At 60.2% G+C, this 19,398-nt stretch overlaps 2 protein-coding genes across 5 annotated transcripts; one reads left to right on the plus strand and one right to left on the minus strand.

Annotated features, from left to right (window-relative positions):
• Positions 1-22: 22 nt before the first annotated feature.
• Positions 23-2,920, minus strand: FBXL15 (F-box and leucine rich repeat protein 15). Of its 2 annotated transcripts, none has more exons than XM_031025667.2 (5): positions 2,831-2,920; positions 1,944-2,075; positions 1,624-1,777; positions 837-1,342; positions 23-349 (listed from the first exon to the last, which is right to left on the minus strand). In XM_031025667.2, exons 2-5 carry the CDS (start codon positions 1,994-1,996, stop codon positions 160-162), a joined length of 903 nt encoding a protein of 300 aa, XP_030881527.1. In that variant the 5' UTR covers positions 1,997-2,075; positions 2,831-2,920; the 3' UTR covers positions 23-159. The 2 variants fall into 2 exon arrangements, with proteins under 2 accessions (XP_030881527.1, XP_030881526.1); XM_031025666.2 differs by lacking the exon at positions 2,831-2,920 and adding an exon at positions 2,190-2,294.
• Positions 2,921-2,938: 18 nt separating this feature from the next.
• Positions 2,939-19,329, plus strand: PSD (pleckstrin and Sec7 domain containing). Of its 3 annotated transcripts, none has more exons than XM_081822809.1 (17): positions 2,939-3,063; positions 5,673-6,409; positions 6,691-6,793; positions 7,286-7,646; positions 8,421-8,861; positions 10,033-10,227; positions 10,388-10,468; positions 10,675-10,787; positions 11,314-11,372; positions 11,475-11,564; positions 15,294-15,337; positions 16,714-16,904; positions 16,989-17,059; positions 17,169-17,326; positions 17,498-17,642; positions 17,928-18,071; positions 18,511-19,329. In XM_081822809.1, exons 2-17 carry the CDS (start codon positions 5,756-5,758, stop codon positions 18,739-18,741), a joined length of 3,081 nt encoding a protein of 1,026 aa, XP_081678935.1. In that variant the 5' UTR covers positions 2,939-3,063; positions 5,673-5,755; the 3' UTR covers positions 18,742-19,329. The 3 variants fall into 3 exon arrangements, 2 of the variants coding, with proteins under 2 accessions (XP_081678935.1, XP_081678934.1); XM_081822808.1 differs by lacking the exon at positions 2,939-3,063 and adding an exon at positions 4,290-4,447; XR_014146000.1 differs by lacking the exons at positions 2,939-3,063; positions 16,714-16,904; positions 18,511-19,329 and adding an exon at positions 4,287-4,447 and having other exon boundaries at positions 17,928-18,022.
• The last annotated feature ends 69 nt before the right edge of the window (positions 19,330-19,398 follow it).

Raw genomic sequence — 19,398 nt, forward strand, 5'->3', positions numbered from 1 at the left:
AGGGCAGCAGCACCAGGCAAGAGGGGGTAAAAAGCTCTTTATTTGAAGCTCCAGGGTGGGGCAGGGCATCCGCCTCTAACCAGAGGCCCCTACAGTCCAGTTTCCCTACAGTTCATAGGCCCCGCCACACAGTCCAGCTGTGCCCCATCGGCAGGCAGGTCAGACCTGCAGGTTGACAAAGGGTGCAAAGCCTGCCATGTCCTGCAGCAGCACCAGGGCCTGATGCAGCGGCGGCTCCACGTCGATGTCCACGCCGCGCTTCCGCAAGCGGCTCAGGCTGGGCTCGGCCACATGGTGGCAGTGCCGCACCCGCAGCGAGCGCAGCGCCGGGCAGTACTCGGCCAATGTCCTGGGGGAGGAGCCGGGTGAGGCTAGGGGCCAGAAGCCGCTACGCCCACGGTGGGGGAGCCAGCAAAGCCCCTGTCTCCCTCAAACTCAGAGCATTCTTTTTCCCTCCGTAAACGAGGGAGGGAGCCCGGATGGGGTCATACATTCAATGTCTCCAGTGAACCAGAGACTTCCTCCTGTCTCTTAAAGGGGGAAACTGCTCCTCAGCTCCGCCCAGGATTTCAAGGTTTTCCCCTTGTTGAAGAAAAGCCAGAAACTTGACTGTATGTGAAATCTGCCAATGTGTAAATACTGGTTCAAAAAAGTTTTTTTTTAAACTATGGGCTCTATGGTCTAGGCAATCCTAGAGGCCTTTCCTGGTCTGAACGGGGGTGCCGTGGTATCCAGACACCACCGTTCTGCCCTGCGACAGCTACAGCCCGCCCCTAACCCAGAGGCTAAGTAAGTGATTGCCCTTTTCCCAACCCACCGACCCCATGCCCAGGCACCTGACGCCGTCGCTTCCGACGCGGAGGCAGCCGGTTAGGTCGAGGTGCTCGAGTTCCGGGCAGTTCCGAGCCAACTCCTGAACTGCGGCGTCCCCCACATTGGCGTTGACTGCCAGCGAGAGGCTGCGGAGGCCCGCGCCGCGCCTCTGCGCCAGGTATACGATGGCCTCATCCTTGAGCTGACGGCAGGCGGTGAGGTCCAGCTCCTCAAGGGCCGGACAGCGGTCGGCGAGGCCGCGCAGCGCCAGGCCGTCGACCCAGTCACAGTGCGCGAGGGAAAGGCGCTGCAGGCGGGGGCAGCCCTCCGCCAGCGCCCCCAGCGCGCGGCGGCTCAGTTGCCCGCAGCCGGCCAGCGCCACGCTCCGCAGCTGCGGATTCCGCGTCAGCACCGGCACCAGATCCTCGTCCGACAACCATTCGTGACACGGCGCCAGCGCCAGCTCCTGCAGCCCCTCAGCGTCCCGCAGCAGCCAGGCCAAAGCGGCCCGCGGGATCTGCGGACCCACCTGCGGGCAGGGAGGCACCTCGACTCTCAGCTGGTCCCGGGGGCGGGACGGGCGCTGCCTCTCCGCCCCTGAAGAGTTCTTTCCCGTCAGCAACCCGCCCTCGGGGTTTGCCACCTGCCCTCCCGGGAGAGACCCCAAGCGCCTTCTGAGTTGATAGCCGGCCCTCGCCCTTTGAGAGTACTTCCCGCGGGGTCCGGCAGGGTAGACAGGGGCTGGGGGCTGGGCTGGAGGCGGGGCGGGGGCGGTACCCAGACGGGGCGAGGCTCTGGCTCCCGGCTCACCTGAGCGGCGTCGAAGCGGCGCAGCCCCGCCAGGTGCAGCTGCACGAGCGCCCGGAAGGCCCGGCTGACGCGCTGCAGCCGGAGCAGCTGGCGTAGCGGCACCCGGCTCAGGACATGTGGGAGCAGCACGTCTTCCCAAGGCAGGTCCAGGAGCCTGCGGGTAAAGGGGCGGTGGCGTCCCCGGGCCGCTGTCACCTACGAGTCCGCCTCCGTTATGCTTCTGCGCCCCGGCTCCTAAGAGCGGTCCCCAGACCCGGCCCAGTTCGGCTCCCCTCCCCCAGGTCCTTCTTCCCTTTCTCGGCCCCTCCCGTGCTCGGTACCTGACGGCTCCGGGCTCTTGCTCCCCTCCGGACGGCTCCATCGGTGGCTCCATCGGCTGCCTATTGCGCGTGCGCAGTAAGGTCTTCTTGCTTTGGCCTTGGGAGAGGCCTCAGCGAACCCGCCTCCTTGGGCTGTAGAGACAGACCGATTCAATCGAGTGCGGTCTCACTGAGGATCCTATCTGAAAGCGTTCCGGATGGATCTCGAAACTGAGGGCGGAACAGACTGGTGGTGTAACATCAGACCTCGCCTTCTCGGCTACAGGGCTTGAGAACTGAAGCTGGAGAACGCAATGGTGCAGCAGAGACTGGCTCTTTTTTCGTCTTGGGCCAGTGGCCGCCTCTGAGTGAAGTGGTGATGGGAGGAGCAGGCAAAGCCAAACGCAGAAGGGGCGGAGCCAAGACTCCAAGGTTCTGGGCCTACTCTTTGCCCTCTGGTCACGTTTAGCGACTTGGAAAAATGGGGAGAAACTATCCAGGCTTACTGTCTGGCACATAGTAGGTGCCCAGTAATTGCTGAATGAATTAAATGGGCGAAGCTAGAATTTTTTTTCCTTCATCAAGCAAACTTGCCCAAACCTCTCGTTCCTGGTTAGTTATGAAGTACAGAGCTGTCCAGCCCCTTCCACGCCCGGACGATTTGGAATGGATTTGCACCTCGAAGGGAGAGACAGAGGGGGCGCTAAGAAGGATTATCTCTCCACTTGGGTCCCTATCTTTTCCCCAGGAGGTCTAGAGTCCTGAGAAGAATGAGTGCTCAGCTCAGCCCACCAGGAGTACCGCTTCTCGGCTGACGTGGGGATTTAGTTGTGGGGTTTGGGGCTGGGCCCGCCCTGGGGCAGTGATGTCCCAGAACTCTAGGCTCAGACTTTGGGCGGCCCTCTCACCGCGTCCGCAGTTCCTGGTTCCAGGGTCCGCTCCGGGGAATCCCCGGAGCAGTGCTTTCCCCATCATCCATTGGTGGGGAGGGTGTGAAGGACGCTGAGGGCTACTCCTGTCGCCGAGAGCTGCCCCCTAGCAGGGCTGCGCTCTCCCTTCGTGCAGCCGCTTCATCTCCCTCTACATAACGAAAACTGCTTCCCATCCATTATTTCATCAGGGCTTCGGGCACTTCTGCAAGGTGAGCAGCTCTGTGCTGTTACTCCATTTTAAAAGATGGAACCGAAGCCCTAGAGAGGACGCGCCTTGTCCAGGGTCAAGCGAGTCGCGATTGAGAATTCAGGCATCCTAGTTTTCCCAGAATCCCTTCCACCCTCCCCAACCCCCAATGCAGCAAGAAGGGAGAAGCCAGCAACGGGGAAGGACCAAAGAGGGTTATCTTGGGTGAGGGATTTGCTTCCTCTTCCTTAGCCTGCTTGGGGAGGGGGTAGATGGGAGGACCGACCTCCACTAAGATAGAGCCTTGTAGGCGCGCACCACCTCGGGACGCGCGCCTCCTCCTCCTCCCTGCTTTGTTCGCGCCTCTGCGCCTGCGCAGTGCGACAAATCTGGCGCTGTCCCCTTCAGCACCACGCGGAGCCCGCGCCGCCCCTCCCCGCGGTGAGCCCCGCGCGCCCCCGCCGCGCAAGTCCTCTCGCCCCCTGACTGCCCGAACAGGCCCCTTCTTCATTCCGAGGTCGCCACCTGCATGCCCTGGCGTTCCCAAGGAGAGCAGTTGCCATAGTAACTCTGGCAGTGCTTTCCTAAAATAGCTGGGCCCCCTTCTACCTTGGCCAAGGGCACAAGGGTTGCCTGCTTCCCACTTCCTCCACTCCCGGCATCATCCCGTCTAACCATTTACCCTCAGATAGCCAGGACACCTAACTCAGGCAGCAAGGAAGTTCTTTCTAAAGTCTGACTAACATCCCTCCTGCTGCATCCTGGGCGAGTGGTCAGGGTTGGGTCTCCTGGGTCCGAAACGTAGAACCCCTTAGGGCTTGAGGCACTGTTTCCTAGATCTCTCTCCCATAAGTTGATGGTCTCTTGGATTTAGGGGGCGGGTCCGGTCTACACCCATTCGGTGTGCTTGGCGCGGCCGCGTGCTCGTGGGGGCGGGAGCGCGTGTGGCATGTAACAGGTCATGTGGCAACCTCCTAGGGACACGCGTGGGGTCTGGAGCGGGACACGCGAGTGCAGCTGGGTCTGGCGTGTGGCTCAGGGGGCGGTGGAGGAAAGGGACCAGGACACGATTGGGGTGGGGCACGTGAGGGTCTTGGGAACAGAACCGGGGGTTCCATACATCCTCCCCCTCGTCAAGGGCGGGTCTCAGGTTGGCGGGAGAGCCCAGCGGAGACCTAGCGTCGAGAAGGGGGGCCAGCCTCCGGGGCTCAGGGCCCCGGAAAAGGGCGGGGGGTGGGTGGGGGGATTAGCTCTGCCTGAGCCGCGCGTAGGGGGGAGGGGGAGGGACTGAGAGGCAGGCGGGCCTGGAGCAAGCGGGAGCAAGCGGGAGCCGCGCTGCCTTCACAGCTGAGCTGGGCCCAGCCTCTTCCCCGCCTCTCCTCGGCCCCAGCTCCAGGCGAGCAGCGGTGAGTACTGAGGCAGCTCCAATCGGAGCTGCACTGGGGATGCCCTGGGCCCCCACTGAGCTTCAGAAACCTGCCTGGCAGGGTTGCTGCTCCTGACCTCTGCCCCTACCCTGCATTGCCACCAGAGGCCCCTTTACCCCTTTAAGGGCTGGACAAGATCTGTCATTCCCTTAAGAGGGAAGGAGGGACAGGGTCTGGTGCAGCCTTCCCACCCAGAGACAGGTGACTGGTGGGGGTTGGGGGAGAGGGTGTGTGTTCCTGTTTAGTGTGTGTGTGAGGGTGCATCTGTATTTGTATGTGATTGTGACTAGTAGGTCCCTGTGAGTGTCTGATACGCCTGTGTCTGTGTGCATTGGAGAATGAGGCCCTGTGAGTATATTTGTGTGTCTCTTTGTGTATTCTTGTTTGATGACAGTGTGTGTGTAAAATAAGCATGTGCCTTTCCATTACACACATATTTGTTATGACTGTGAGAGTGTATGAGGGTGTGTCTTTGGGTAACGTGTGTATGTGTGTGCCTGGGTCTGTGTGTGCAGGAGATATTGCCTATAAATATGTTTAACTGTGTACTGACATTATTTGTCCCTGTGTGTGTGTGTACCTGTATGAAGAACAAGAATGTCCCTTTCCCATTCAGCATATATACATTAGGAGTAGGGGCCTCAGTTCTCCTCCCCTTCACCATATGCCTCTCAGCCCCTCATCGTCCCTATATAACACCCCCCCCCCAATCTTCCTGCCTTTCCTTCTAGGAGGCCTGAATTCTCTCTCACTGAGTGAGGGGCCTCCATAAGAGAGACTGTGGGGGACCCATGGCTGTAACATGGTTTTGATTGGCTGACACTCCTGGTCCAGAGGATGGGCTACCAGCCTTCCCCCTCCTCCACCAGAAGTAGCTCCAAAATGCCACAGGGACTCTGAACTCACTCAACTTCTGAAATAGCTTCCTTTCTCCTCCCAGGGTGATGCTCAGGGCCCTCAGACAGAAGGAAAGGAGCCAGGGGCCTACTGGGGACACAATTCTTTTCTCCTCAGGCCTCCATGGAAGTAGTCCAAGTAGGAGGCCTGATCATTTCTAGGGGTGGGATCAATGATGCCATATTCCCAGGACAGGCTAGGCCCCTGGCTCTCAGATGGCCTATCCTGCTTTCCCCTTCTGTCTCTGCTCTCCTGCCCATCCACCTTCCCTGCAGCTCACCCCCTGCTCCCCCTTCCTCTCTTGCAGGCCTGTCTGAAGAGCATGCTGCCCCCTCACTCCCCGCCTGGCCTCGCCATCCCTGCCCCCCCAGCCTGACCCCCGGCCCCAGCATGGCCCAGGGTGCCATGCGCTTCTGCTCGGAGGGTGACTGTGCCATCTCCCCACCACGATGCCCACGCCGCTGGCTCCCCGAAGGCCCGGTGCCACAAAGCCCCCCAGCCAGCATGTATGGCAGCACAGGCTCCCTGCTACGGCGGGTGGCAGGTCCAGGTCCCCGAGGCCGGGAACTGGGACGTGTGACAGCACCCTGTACACCCCTGCGTGGGCCCCCCTCACCCCGTGTTGCTCCCTCACCCTGGGCACCCTCTTCACCCACTGGGCAGCCCCCACCAGGGGCTCGGAGCTCTGTGGTCATATTCCGCTTTGTGGAGAAGGCCAGCGTGAGGCCACTGAATGGGCTACCTGCTCCCGGAGGCTTGAGTCGGAGCTGGGACCTGGGTGGGGTCTCTCCTCCCCGGCCCACCCCAGCCCTGGGGCCTGGCTCCAACCGGAAGTTGCGACTAGAGGCATCCACATCAGACCCACTCCCAGCCGGAGGAGGCTCAGCTGGGCCTGGCAGCCGGGGCCTTATACATGGGCCACCAACCCAACCTCAGGTTGGGGCAGATGGCCTTTACTCCTCTCTCCCCAATGGGCTGGGGGGACCCTCTGAGCACCTGGCCAAGCTATTCCCAGGACCTGCTGACACTGGACTCCTGAACCAGGTATGCGACCTCCCTTGGGCTCCCTGGAACCCCAGAGCCCCAGCATGGGGGCAAGGCTTGGTCCCTTGGCAGTTTTGAGCCTGTCAGCTGTTCACTCTGAATTCTTCGATCTGTCCTAAATCTGTCTCTTTCTTGCCCCATATGTTTGTCCCTGTGCCTCGGCACCTCTATATCTGTCCCTGTGTGTTTTTCTTTCTGTGTTTCTGTCCCATGTTCTTGTGTCTTTGTATGTGTGGCTTTACCTCTGGGTACTTGTGTCTGTCTCTCCCTCCTTGGCTTAGGGAGACACCTGGTCCTCCCCCCGGGAAGTCTCCTCTCATGCCCAGAGAATTGCTCGAGCCAAATGGGAATTCTTCTATGGCTCCCTGGACCCCCCAAGCTCAGGTAAGATCCTGGATGAGGCAAGGGGAACAGGGCAGGGCCTTCCCCACAGCAGCTGAGGCATGGTAGGGAGCCTTCCTTGTAACCTCCCCCCAGTCCTTTCCTGGGCTCATGAGTTGGCTAATGCCTCTCCAGGTCTTAAACTTTCCATCTGTGTTATGATGGCGGGTCAGGGGATCATGGCTGGGTTGGGCACCTGGAGGAAGCTAGATTGTGGAGAGAGGGGATGGCAGGATATCAAGGGTCATTCTGTGAAGTAGAAAAGAAGCTGGTCTCCCTTGGGCCCCTCAAAGTTATTTGACAAGAACTTGATTTGAAACGAGCTTCACTGGCACCAGGAACAAGCTGAGTTTGTAGCAGGAAGAATGGTGGCTAGACAGTGAAAGAATCTTCCTGCCAATATGAGGCAACGGGAAAGAGCTCCTTCCTAGAACAGTATCAAGACAGGTAGCTGACAGAATAACCTCTTGACCAGGATGCCTATACATACTGCAGGTGCTAAGCCCCCAGAGCAGGCCCCCCCATCTCCACCTGGGGTGGGCTCAGGGCAGGGCTCTGGGGTGGCTGTGGGGCGAGCAGCCAAGTACTCCGAGACGGACCTGGACATGGTGCCCCTGAGGTGCTACCGCGAGACGGACATCGATGAGGTGCTGGCTGAGCGGGAGGATGCTGACTCGGCCATCGAGAGTCAGCCCAGCTCTGAGGGCCCGCCTGGCACTGCCCGCTCACCTGCCCCACATCGCGGTCCATGCTTTGGCCCTTGTCCCAGCCTGGGCAGTGGAAATGAGGACGAGAACGAGGCAGGTGGGGAAGAGGAAGTGGACGACGAGGTGTTTGAGGCCTCAGAGGGGGCCCGGTGAGTGCGGGAATGGGAAAAGAAGGAGGCTTACTCCTTGGAGCTGGCCCAAAGGCAGAGCTGGGGTCAGAGGGACTGGAATGGAGATGAGGGTGGGACTGGGAGGGTCAGGACCAAGCTAGCAGTGCTGACAGGGCGATGCAGCAGGAGATTCTGGACAGAGGCCCCAGGCCTGCCAGAATGCTGGGGATGTGGGGGGTGGGGTATGTGTCAGCAAGAGCCCATAGGGTAGGGAGCAGCCAGAAAAGGGGTTCTAGTGAAGAACAGGAGGTAGAGTGAGGAGGAAAGGGGTTCTAGTGAAGAACAGGAGGTAGAGTGAGAGGCCAGGGGCCAGAATCAAGCCTGGGGGTGTGGGAGCATCAATCCTGATCCTGGATCCTGGCAGGAGAATGGGGAGTGTGGGGGCTTTCCTCTCCGTCTCACACCCCACTGCAGCTTGGAGCCTCATCTTCTTCTACTAAGATGTTGCCAGAAATAGAAATGGGATGGCAGGAGGGGAGAGGATCAGGGAGAAGGAGGAGAAAGGGAGATTAGCAGGGAGGAAGAGAGGAAGGGATTGGGTGCTAGGGACGGTAAGGCTGGGGTGCCTCAGGGCACTGAATAGCTTGGTGAACCCGTAGTGGGGACTCCCTACCCAGGTGGCTTTTTTAGAGGGCTGGGGCCTGTGAAAAGGAGGTGATAGTCCCCTTCACAGAGTCATATGAGAATTCAATGAAATGCTACCCAAGAGCTGTCCTTTGGGCCCCTGATCAGAGACTCTCCCTGCCCCTGCAGGCCAGGCACCCGGATGCCTCACCCTGGGCCTCTCAAGTCGCCTGTGCCCTTTCTACCTGGGACCAGCCCCTCAGCTGATGGGCCTGACTCTTTCAGTTGTGTGTTTGAAGCCATCTTGGAGTCACACCGAGCCAAGGGCACCTCCTACACCAGCCTTGCCTCGCTGGAGGCCCTGGCCTCACCTGGCCCAACCCAGAGCCCCTTCTTCACCTTTGAGCTGCCTCCCCAACCCCCTGCCCCCCGGCCTGACCCTCCTGCTCCCGCCCCACTTGCACCTCTTGAGCCAGATTCTGGTACCAGCTCCGCTGCTGATGGGCCTTGGACACAGAGACGGGAGGAAGAGGAGGCAGAAGCTGGAGCCAAGCAGGCCCCAGGGAGGGAGCCCCCTAGTCCCTGCCGCTCAGAGGACAGCTTTGGGCTGGGGGCAGCACCCCTGGGCAGGTGAGTGATTCCTTTGGTTCCTCAGAACTGAGGTCCCCAGGGCCCCAGGAACAGCTGCTCCAAGGGAAAGAGCCCTAGTGCAAAGAGGCAGTTTATATTCCTGACCCCTGATAGAGTGGTTAGGGGGTGCAGATGTCTGTTTTTCCATTTGGAGGGCTACTTCCATTGGCTGTGAGGGGGAGCCCACCCCCTTGGTCTCAGATCCAGTGACTTGAAAAACCATGATTCAAGATTTAAGAGTCCTCAGAGAACACCCTCCTTTCTTTCTAGGAAGGCCCTTTCTTCCCCAGGCAGAGCCTCTAACCTGCTTAGAATTCTTGTGACCTTACTCCACCCAGCCTGGAGGCTTCTCCCAAAGACGCAGCCACCAGCCTCTCCCATTGCCTCCCTCCCTTGTCGCCTCCCCCTTCAGTCAGGAGCCTCTCACCCTTCTCCAGGAAGTCCTTTCACCAGTCTAACCTTTCTGCTCTCCCTCAGCCAGCTACCCTCTCAGTCACGGAAGCCATGGCAACGGGAGGGGGTGGCCAGGGAGACAGGGTTGCCTAGCAACCAGGAGTTTCCGGCCTCTGTCTCTGGGGTGACAGGTGGCTTTGCGAGTAGAGCAGCTGGGATGGCGGGAAGGGAAGGGGAGGAGGAGACGGGATGAATGGGGTGCATGTTGACCCCCATTCCCCTCTACCCCAGAGTCTGCCTCTTTGTGGGTGGAAGAGAAGGACCAAGGCAAAGGCTAGAACAAGAAAGACATAGGAGGGGGAAGGTGTCCCTGCTGCCCTCAAATCATTGTTTGACCCTCCACTGTTCTTCTCTGGCAGCCTATCTATATCCCACCTTAGCCCATATTCTCAGAGATAGAGGACTATATTCTCAGAAGGGGCCAATGTGGAGATAGGAAATCTGTGCCTAATAGCGAACTCCATAGGGAGCTTTGGAGAAGCAGTCAAAATTCCCACAGCAGAAAGATGGATGTGGGTTAAATTTGATGTAGGACTTCTACAGAGAGATGGCATCAGTTGATAGAGAAAAACTGTACAGTGTCCTCTGGTGAAAGGAAAAATGCCTTCCCCATGTCCCAAACACCCCCTCTCTGTCTTCCGGTTTTGGAGGCAGAGGAAGGATCGGAATGGCCCCAGAGGGACTGCCCTACCTCTGAGCTAGTGTTCTACCCCGGCAGCGAACCACCGTTGAGCCAGCTGGTGTCCGACTCGGACTCAGAGCTGGACAGCACAGAGCGGCTGGCCCTGGGAAGCACAGACACCTTGTCCAATGGGCAGAAAGCAGACCTGGAGGCCGCGCAGCGCCTAGCTAAGAGGCTATACCGACTAGACGGCTTCAGGAAGGCCGATGTGGCCCGGCACCTGGGCAAGAAGTAAAGTCATTGGTTGGGATTGAGAATGGGGGGAGGAGGGATGCATCCTGTGGGCAGCACCTCCACATCCCCTCTAACAGCCCCGGGGCTGTAGGTAAGCCCACCTGGCCCCTCGAGCCTTTCCCTTGAAACTCCACCTGTCTATCTGCCCTGCCCACAGCAATGACTTCAGCAAACTTGTGGCTGGCGAGTACCTCAAGTTCTTTGTCTTCACGGGCATGACTCTGGACCAAGCTCTCAGGTGGGTGTTAAGCCTTTTGAGGGCAGCCCCCACTCTCCAGGCCTGGTGTGCAGGGCCTCTGCTGTGCCTCCTCCGAGCCCCTATGCCTCTCCTAAGGTGCCCCGATGTCATCCTTCCCAGGATGGCTGGGCATGGCCAAAAGCTGGGGCTGCCTGGTTAGGGGACCTTGGGTAGGGGTGACATGCTCCCTCTTCCCCACTCCCCAGGGTGTTTCTGAAGGAGCTGGCCTTAATGGGTGAGACCCAAGAACGGGAGCGTGTGCTGGCCCACTTCTCCCAGAGATACTTCCAGTGCAATCCTGGAGCCCTGTCCTCAGAGGGTGAGGAAGTCAGGGGCCAGGGCTTTCCCAGCTGGTCACCAAGGAGATGGACACAGTGTGTGTGCATAGGAGCATGAGTGTGTGTGTGGGAGTGAATGCATGCACAGGCTTGCAGGCGTGTGAGCATGCATGTGTGCAGTGCTGACATGGCTTCAGGAAGGTGGAACTGTGCCTGTGGGCAGGCATTGCTAGGGTCTAGTGTGTGTGGTCAGGAGCGGGTGTGTTTGCACGCCACTGTCCACAGACAATGTGATTTGGCTGCACTGGGCAGCGTAACTGTGAGGGGCCCACTGGCTTGTGTGTAGTGCATACTCACCGAGGCCGGTGGGTGTTGGGGAAAAGGTCCCTTTTAGGGATCTGCTGGAAAAGAGAGGGCTTTGGCAGGAGGGTTCACTATGGGGTTCAAGACTTAAAAAAGTATGACTGGGGGCCAAAAAGGGTAGGAGATAAACTGGAAGGCTGGGGAAGATGGCTGTGGGAAGAACCTGTGGGATGTGGCCGAGGCTGAATGTTAACTCTCCCCTAGACGGTGCGCACACGTTGACCTGCGCCCTCATGCTACTAAACACCGATCTCCACGGCCATGTGAGTGGGGGGCTGGCGGGAGGGAGCCCAGAAAACTGCATCCAGAGACTTCAAGGCCTGGGGCCTAAGGCCCCCCTCACAGTCCTCTGTGCCCTCACTTAGAACATTGGGAAGCGCATGACCTGCGGAGACTTCATCGGAAACCTGGAGGGCCTCAATGAAGGCGGAGACTTCCCCAGGGAGCTGCTCAAGGTGGGGGGGGGGGGGGGCGGGGGACGGGCAGGGTAGAGGTTGCTGGAGGGGAGGGATGGGGACCTGTCGGCGGCAGCGTGTAAATCGGTGAGGTGAGGGGCTTACCGGGCCCCCAGCTCCTGCTGCTGGAACCTGGGCTCTCGTGACTCAGCTTGGGGACCGCCCCCTCCCCCAACCCCCACACGCAGGCTCCCCCGGAACATGCGCACTTGTGTGCAGTCTTGGCCGTGCGCAGCGGGGGAGGGGAGACAGCTCTCGAAAACCCGTCATCAGGCGGCCTTGGACCCTGCATTTGCTTTAAGTGCCCCTCCTCCAGTGTTCACCGAGGATGGGAGGGGTCTCAGCATAGGGCAGGGACACACAGGTGCCCCCGCTTCCCTCCTCCCCCTCCACCCGTTGCCCCAGGATATATGGCCACAAAGGCCCTTCTGGTACCACTGTGCTGGAGGGACCCGGAGGTAGAGGGGCCCAAGAGGGACAAAGGCTTTTCCAAGGTCTCAGAGCCAGTTACATTCAAGCTGGGACTAGACACTGCTCTTCTAATTCCCCTGTTGCCGGGCCCTGCTCCCACGGGCCAGCACTTGAGGGATTTAGCTACACAGGACTGGTATGCACGGGAGGAGGAGAGGGTGTCCCGGTCCTGTAGTTTCACTCCTTTCCCTGATCCGTTGGTTTTATGCAGGGAGGCCTGGACTCATTTGAAACCTCTAGGGTTGGCAAAGGGGTCTCTGGGCCATCACATACATGTGACTGCACAGGAGTGTCCTTGGGTGCGTCTGTGAGCTTGGGGTGTGTTGGGCTTCTGAGTTTGGGAATGTATCGGAATTGGGGGGATGTCCATTGTGAGTTTGGGGTGTCAAAGAGTTGGGGTGTATGCTTGAGTTGAGTTGTGTATATATAATGTTTATGCTTTAGGGTGTTGGTAAATCAGGGGGTTTGGCTTGGGGTATGTTCGTGCTTTAAGGGCTTACGATTTAGAGAGTGTATCTGTGTTGGGGTGTACGTTGGGTCTTTCTGTGTATTAGGGTGTATATCTACAAATTGCTGTCTGATTTATGGCATGCATCCATGAGCAAGGATTGTATGAGTTAAAGACTAAATTCTGAGGGGTGCATCTGAATTTACAATGTCTGTGCGTTGGGGTGAGTGTGGATTGGTGATCTGGCTAGTTGGGGTGTATGTCTCTAAACTGGGCTGTGTGTACGTGAGTTGGGGTATAGCCTCGGGCGTTTGAGCTATCTTCGGTTGGGTGAGTTGGCTGAGGCTGGTGCGATTCCATGGCTGCCTCCATTCCTGCCCCTCCTGCGTGGCCTGCCCTGGCTCGGGGCGGGGAGAAGGGGCCGAGGGGACGCGTTCCCACCTCCTCCGCCCCTGGCCCCCCCAAGGTGACGAGCCAGGAGGGAGCTGCAGACCCTACAGGGTCAGCCCACCTTCTTAGACGCAGGCCTAGGGGCTTCCGGCGCCACCGCCATCACCCCCGTTGCCGCGCATGTTCGCGCACGGGCCCAGGCTGGTCCCCGAGGCCCCGCCCCCATGGCGGCGCGCCGCGGGCCCCTGCGCTGTCGGACGCCTCCATTTTGTGCCGTCCCCGCCCCCAGCCCTCGCCCTCCCTCCCCGTCGGCGGCCCCCTCCCGCTCGCGCGGAGCCGCAGAGCCGACAGCGCCGCCGCCGCCGCCGCGGCGCGCTCTGTGCGTCGGTGGGAGCCGGGCCGGGCTCGGGCCGGGCCGGGCCGCTCGCGCCGGCTGTCGGGGGAGCCGTCCGCGGGCCGTCCGGGCCGTCCGGGCCGAGGGCGGGCGGGGGCATGGCTCGGGGCCGCGGCGCGCCGGCCGGGCCAGCATGATCGGCGTCAACAGCATCCACAGCAGCGCTGGGCGGCTGCGCTCGCGCTCGCTGTGCTCCGTGCGCTACGGGCGCACCCACCGCGGCGCGGAGACCCTGTGCTACGGCTGGCCGCAGCGCTCGCGCAGTCTCAAGCCCGTGCTCTACACCGACCTGGTGGTCAGCCGCCTGCAGAGCCGCAAGAAGAAGAAGGCGGTGAGGGCGTTGGGGCCGCGGCCCACGCCAGCCGGGGCGGGGGGGCGGCCGCGGGCGTTGTGGAGGGCGGTGTGGCTGAGGGGGCGGTGTGAGGGAGGCACCGAAGGTGGCACGAGCCGAAGGGGCATCGGTCGGACTGAGGCGGGGGGGCCGAGCCCGGCAGGGACAGAGCCCGTGGGTAGCCAGAAGTGGGCATGGACTGGAGGGGGAAGGGCACAGACGGTCGGATTAAGGTGGGCATCTCAAACCAAAGGGTCTTTGGGTCTTCTAGCTGGGAGCATGACATGGGGCTCACCCATAGGGTTTAGGACTTCGGAAGGAAGACGTGTTTGTGGGCCAAACGGGGTCGTCCGAGGGGGCAGGGGATGAACTGGAAGGCTGGAGACAGGCTGGATCTGGGTGGCCACTTCAACCTCCTGGCCCAGAGTTGGAGAGTGAGGGTTTAGGGTCCGGGCTCTGCCGGGCTTGGGCTGGGGGTGTGCTGGGAGGGTTGTGTGTGCATAAAGCTGGGTTGTGCTGTGTAGGGTGTGGAGGTTGTGGGGTGTACCCACCCCTGGACAGGATGTGCACATGTGGGATGCTGGGCTAGCCTTGTGGCTGAGTGTGACAGTGGGCAGTGAGAGTCAGTGACTGTGGTATGTTGGTGGTGGGGTGGGGGGCTGTGTCCCATCACGGAGAAGGCACCGACGTCACCACTGCACCCAGATCACGCAGGCAGCATCACACGCCACGCGCTTAGCCCAACACGCACATGCTGGAGACACACCCACTCAGAGACAGGCTGGTGGAGTCGCCCCCACAGTGGGAGGTGCTGCTGTGGACCCATGCTGCAGGCCACTCCCAAGAAGAGGGGTCCCCTCTGCAACTCCTGGAGCCCATTCTCTCCCCTGCCATCCCAAGGCCCCCACAGGTCCCCCATGACAACTGTACAGAGGGGAAGTGACTGGTTCAGGAGTTCACAGGGAGCTTGGGGTGTGCAGGATTTGGAAACTAAAACTTCTGCCTTTGAGACTAGTGTTCACTGCCCGGTAACATGAAGGATGTCAGTGGGCAGGGGGCTCACCCACCCTGGCGTTAGACTTGCTGGGGCTGTCTGGGCTGGGGGAAGTGCTCAGCTTGCCCAGAGGTTAGGAGTCATGAGAATGTGCTCTCTGCTAGCCAGAGAGGGAGGTGACGGGGGTGAATCCCTGTTGCTGGGCCTCAGTTTCCCCATATGTTCTGTGTGGGTTTATCCTATGGAAACAGGCCAAGGCACATGATTGGGGAAAGGAGAGCTTCTTGGCATGCTCTTTTCTATTCCTTCCAGTGCTGTGCTTCTCCCACCCAGGATCTGGGCGGGATACCCCTCACGATAACAACAGCAAAGATGATAAGAGCAGTTGCCATTTACGGTGCATCGACTGTATGCCTGGGTGCCCTGTGCCGACTGCCTGCTCTACATTACATGCCTGTTACTACATTTGTTCTCCCCACAGATACTTGCCCAAAGTCCTGCAGCAAAAGTGAAACAGGACTGTGTCCTAGCACTCTGTTTCGGAGCCTGTGTTCTTGGTCATCACACCCAGCGGGCCCCCCGCTCCCCGCTGTCTCCTCCCCTGACTTAGGAGGGAGGGCTCTGAGCTCTGGCATTGGGATACATGGTTTGCTTCCCCCACGAGTGACCCATACCTGCCTGATTTGTTCCTCCCTTCCCAGGCCTTGTACAGCTCCATCAAGAATGAAAAGCTGCAGTGGGCCATGTGAGTCCTGGGGCTGTGTGGTGAGGGAGCTGGGGTGTGGGGAAGGGGCTGCCTGGAGAGGCTGAGAGTGCTGAGGCAGGCCCTGTGAGTCCAGGTTGGGTTTGGGGCACGGGAGGCGGGTGAGGCCATGAGAGGCACTGAGGCTGCCTCACTTCCTTCTTTGGAGATGGCTGCCTGATCTTGGGGATCTGTGTCTTTTCTTCAGCCGGGTTGTTATGACAAGCTAGGCTGGGGTGGGTGGCCACTGTCAGCGGGCCTGGGAGGAGGAGTGCTGAAACGAAAAGGGAAGGTCCCTTGGCAAACCAAATGGGAAAGCAGAAGTCTCTGGAGGTAGAGCCCCCTCTCAGGTCTTAGGGAATCCAGAGTGTCGTAGAACAAGGGACCACATTGTCTACTCTTGGCAGCTTCAGTGGAAGGAGACTCAGAGTAAGTCTTAGAGGAGTCCAGACTAAGGGAGGAGGTCCAGTTTTAGCCTTGGGGCCCCCAGTCTGACAGGGAGAGCCTCATCGAAACAGGCAATAGATCACTCATATTTGCTGGTGTCTGCTGAGAGTCCAGTCACGGATCGGTTGGGTTGGGAGCTCCCAGGCTGCAGGAGAGAAGACCTGAGGAGGCAGAGCTCAGGACTGGGGTGCAGATTGGGACTTGGGGCAGGCCTTGAAGTAGGGGAAGCATTTGGGGAGAGGGAAGTTGATATTTGGGAGGCAAATATGTGGTGGCTGAAATGAGTGTGGGGTGGGGAGACCAAGAGGAGGCGGGCCTGGCTGGCTGGAGAGTGAAAAGAGGAAAAGGCAGCGTTGGCAGAGAGGTAGCATGGGCTCTTTGTAGGAGGTAATAGGGAGCTACTGCAGGTTTTTGATCAAAAGAGTGACAGGGTAGAACCTGATTCTTTCGATATCTAGCAGGGCCTGCTGACCAAGAGGTACTAGGCGACCACTAGGAAGCCACTTCTGCCACCATTTACCCAACAAACTATGAGCAAAGCATGCTGCCGGGTGTGGTTGAGACTGTTGAGTCAGATGTGCATTTGCCCTAGTGGAGAAGGGGGTGAGGGTTGGTGTGTCTATGTGCAGAAACAGAAAAGGATGGGAATGAAGGAACAGTCATAGTCCTACCCTTGGGAGCTCTAACCAAAGTGAGAAGATACACTACCTGGAGGAATCCTCATCTGAGCGGGGGGCACAGCTACCCCTGGGGAGAGCTGATCTGAGGCGGGGAGCCTCGGATTGAGGGGAGCCACACCCTGTGAGAGGAGCTGTTCCCCCACTCCCTCCACAGACAAGGGGGCACTTTCCTGGGGGGGGGGGGCAGAGGCTAGGACGGAGGGGGGCTTGTGGCTGCAAGGCCAGCCCCCTTTGAGGTGATCACACCTGCAGAGACGAGGAGGAGCTGAGACGCTCTCTGTCTGAGTTGGCCGACCCCAACCCCAAGGTCATCAAGAGGGTCAGCGGGGGCAGTGGCAGCGGCTCCAGCCCTTTCCTGGACCTGACTCCTGAGCCTGGGGCTGCAGTCTACAAGCATGGGGCCCTGGTGCGAAAGGTGCACGCAGACCCTGACTGCAGGAAGAGTACGTGGCTGGATGGGGAGGGTCTGGGGGATGGAGGGGAGAGGGCCGGTCTCAGGCCCCCTGACCTGTCTTCCTTCCCCCCAGCACCTCGGGGCAAGCGGGGCTGGAAGAGCTTCCACGGGATCCTCAAGGGCATGATCCTCTATCTGCAGAAGGTGCGGGGCCAGCCCAAGGGGTTGGGGCTGAGCTGGCTCAGGGGAGTGGGGGTGGGCTGGGCCAGGCCGGGCTGGGACCATGGCCAGGACAAGATGGGCACCCCTGCAGGAGGAGTACCAGCCCGGGAAGGCCCTATCAGAGGCAGAGCTAAAGAATGCCATCAGCATCCACCATGCACTGGCCACGCGCGCCAGCGACTACAGCAAGAGGCCCCATGTCTTCTACTTGCGCACAGCAGACTGGCGGGTCTTCCTCTTTCAGGCCCCGTGAGTGCCCTCCTCCTGCCCATCCTGGACCCCTTTGCCCCAGTCCCACCTTGCTCCCTTCTCTTGTCCCTGGATTGCCTCATTTCTTCCCAGGCCACACCCTGAGCCAGGAGAGGCAGCCCGGACAGGAATCCTGGGCCCAGGTCCTAAGTGGCTGTGTTGTCTCCCCAGGAGCCTGGAGCAGATGCAGTCCTGGATCACTCGCATCAATGTGGTGGCTGCCATGTTCTCTGCACCCCCCTTCCCAGCTGCTGTTAGCTCCCAGAGGAAGTTCAGCCGCCCTCTGTTGCCCAGTGCTGCCACCCGCCTCTCCCAGGTACTCCCAATTCCGTCCACCTGGTGCCAGTGGGATGGAGTGGGGCAGGCCCAGCCCAACTGCACTCAGGGCTACCGTGGGTGATTACGTAGATGTCCACCACACCAGGACACCGGCCATGGGGGGTGAGGGAAGGCTGGAATACGGTCTCCACGCCACTTGCCAAGGCATTAACCTAGACACGGTGCTTTGCTCATCCACAGGATGGGGCAGCTTTTTTAAAAACATGCACAAAGGCACTGTATGTACTAGAGTGACCCTGACTGCACTCCCCCTGGCCTCTAGGAGGAGCAGGTGCGGACCCATGAGGCCAAGCTGAAGGCCATGGCAAGCGAGTTGCGAGAGCACCGGGCTGCGCAACTGGGCAGGAAGGCCCGGGGCAAGGAGGCTGAGGAGCAGCGGCAGAAGGAGGCCTATCTGGAGTTTGAGGTGAACCTCCCTGCACCGGCGCCTCTGTGGCTCCTTTCTCCATCGGTGGGACCTCTCTGTTCCCATGTACAGACTCAGGCTAGAGGTTAAGGCATGGGCTCCAGGAGAATAGGACCAGCTGGGGGACCGTGGGCAGGTTGCTTAACCCCTCTGAGCCTGTTTCCTCTTCTGTGGGCCGGGGATGACATGCTGTACCCAGCAGGATAACGAAGTGAGATGAGGTCTGTCAGGTGCTCACTTTTCCCAACTCTAGTCCCGGCTCGGGAAGTATTAGCTATTAGAATTTGCAGCCTCAAGAGCGCCCACAGAGGGTCGCCACCTACCGGGGATCATGTCACCATGGGGGCTTTGGGTGGGCAAGAACCTGCTTTGGTCTCCAGACGGGGGTGAGATGGGCAGAGGGTGGAGAGCAGGCTCACAGCCCCGCCCTCTGCCTCAGAAATCCCGCTACAGCACGTACGCAGCGCTGCTCCGCGTCAAGCTGAAGGCAGGCAGTGAGGAGCTGGATGCAGTAGAGGCAGCGCTGGCCCAGGCCGGGAGCACAGCGGATGGACTCCTCGGCCCTCCCTCCAGTCCCTCCCTGCAGGCCAACCCAGCCAGCCAGCCCCGGGCTCAGGGTCATGGCTCAGAGCCTCGCACAGGGGCAAGCAGTGGGCGGTGGAAGCTCTGAGTTGAGGGTAGGCACATGGGGGGGTTGGCGCCCACTGGGCACCTGCATGACATAGCCCTGCCTGAGCCCGGGCCGGCCTCGGGCCACCCGTGAGGGCCCCTCGGCCCAGGGCCCGACCGCGCCGGACGCGGTGTCCGGGGCAGGGCAGGGCTAGGGCGTGGGCCTCGGGAGCCTAGGTTAGGGGCCCCTCTGAGACCCCCATTTTGTGATAATGTTTTGCACTTTTTCGTATGGGGTGGGGAGGGCTGGAGTGGGAGGGGCCAGGGCCCCTTGGACTTTTGATGCTTTTTGTTTTGTGGGGGAGGCCTGACGTTTCTGCTTTCTGCTGAGACCACCCCCACCCCGACACCAGCAATCCCCCTCCATCCTGGGGCCTGGCTCAGATAGAGGCCAGGAGTCGGGGCTGAGCTGGTTTTCCCTCCTTCCTCCCTGAGGCTCACCCTCTCTCTTTCCAGAGGTGGAGGAAGGGTATCCATGCCTAGGCCCCCCTACACAGTCTGGGGACAGCATGGCCTCACTCTCCCTCTGTCAGTGGGCCCTGCCCTTTGTACAGCCTCCACTCCCATTAAAACTGCTCTGGACTTGCTGGCTGGGTCTCCTTCTCTCTCCGGTACCTGGCTTGGGGCCAGGGTAGGCAGCTGGTTCCGGGGACAAGAG

Source organism: Leptonychotes weddellii, chromosome 6, assembly GCF_054177405.1.
Source record: "Leptonychotes weddellii isolate Sample4059 chromosome 6, ASM5417740v2, whole genome shotgun sequence".
In the NCBI taxonomy this organism is placed as follows: domain Eukaryota; kingdom Metazoa; phylum Chordata; class Mammalia; order Carnivora; family Phocidae; genus Leptonychotes; species Leptonychotes weddellii.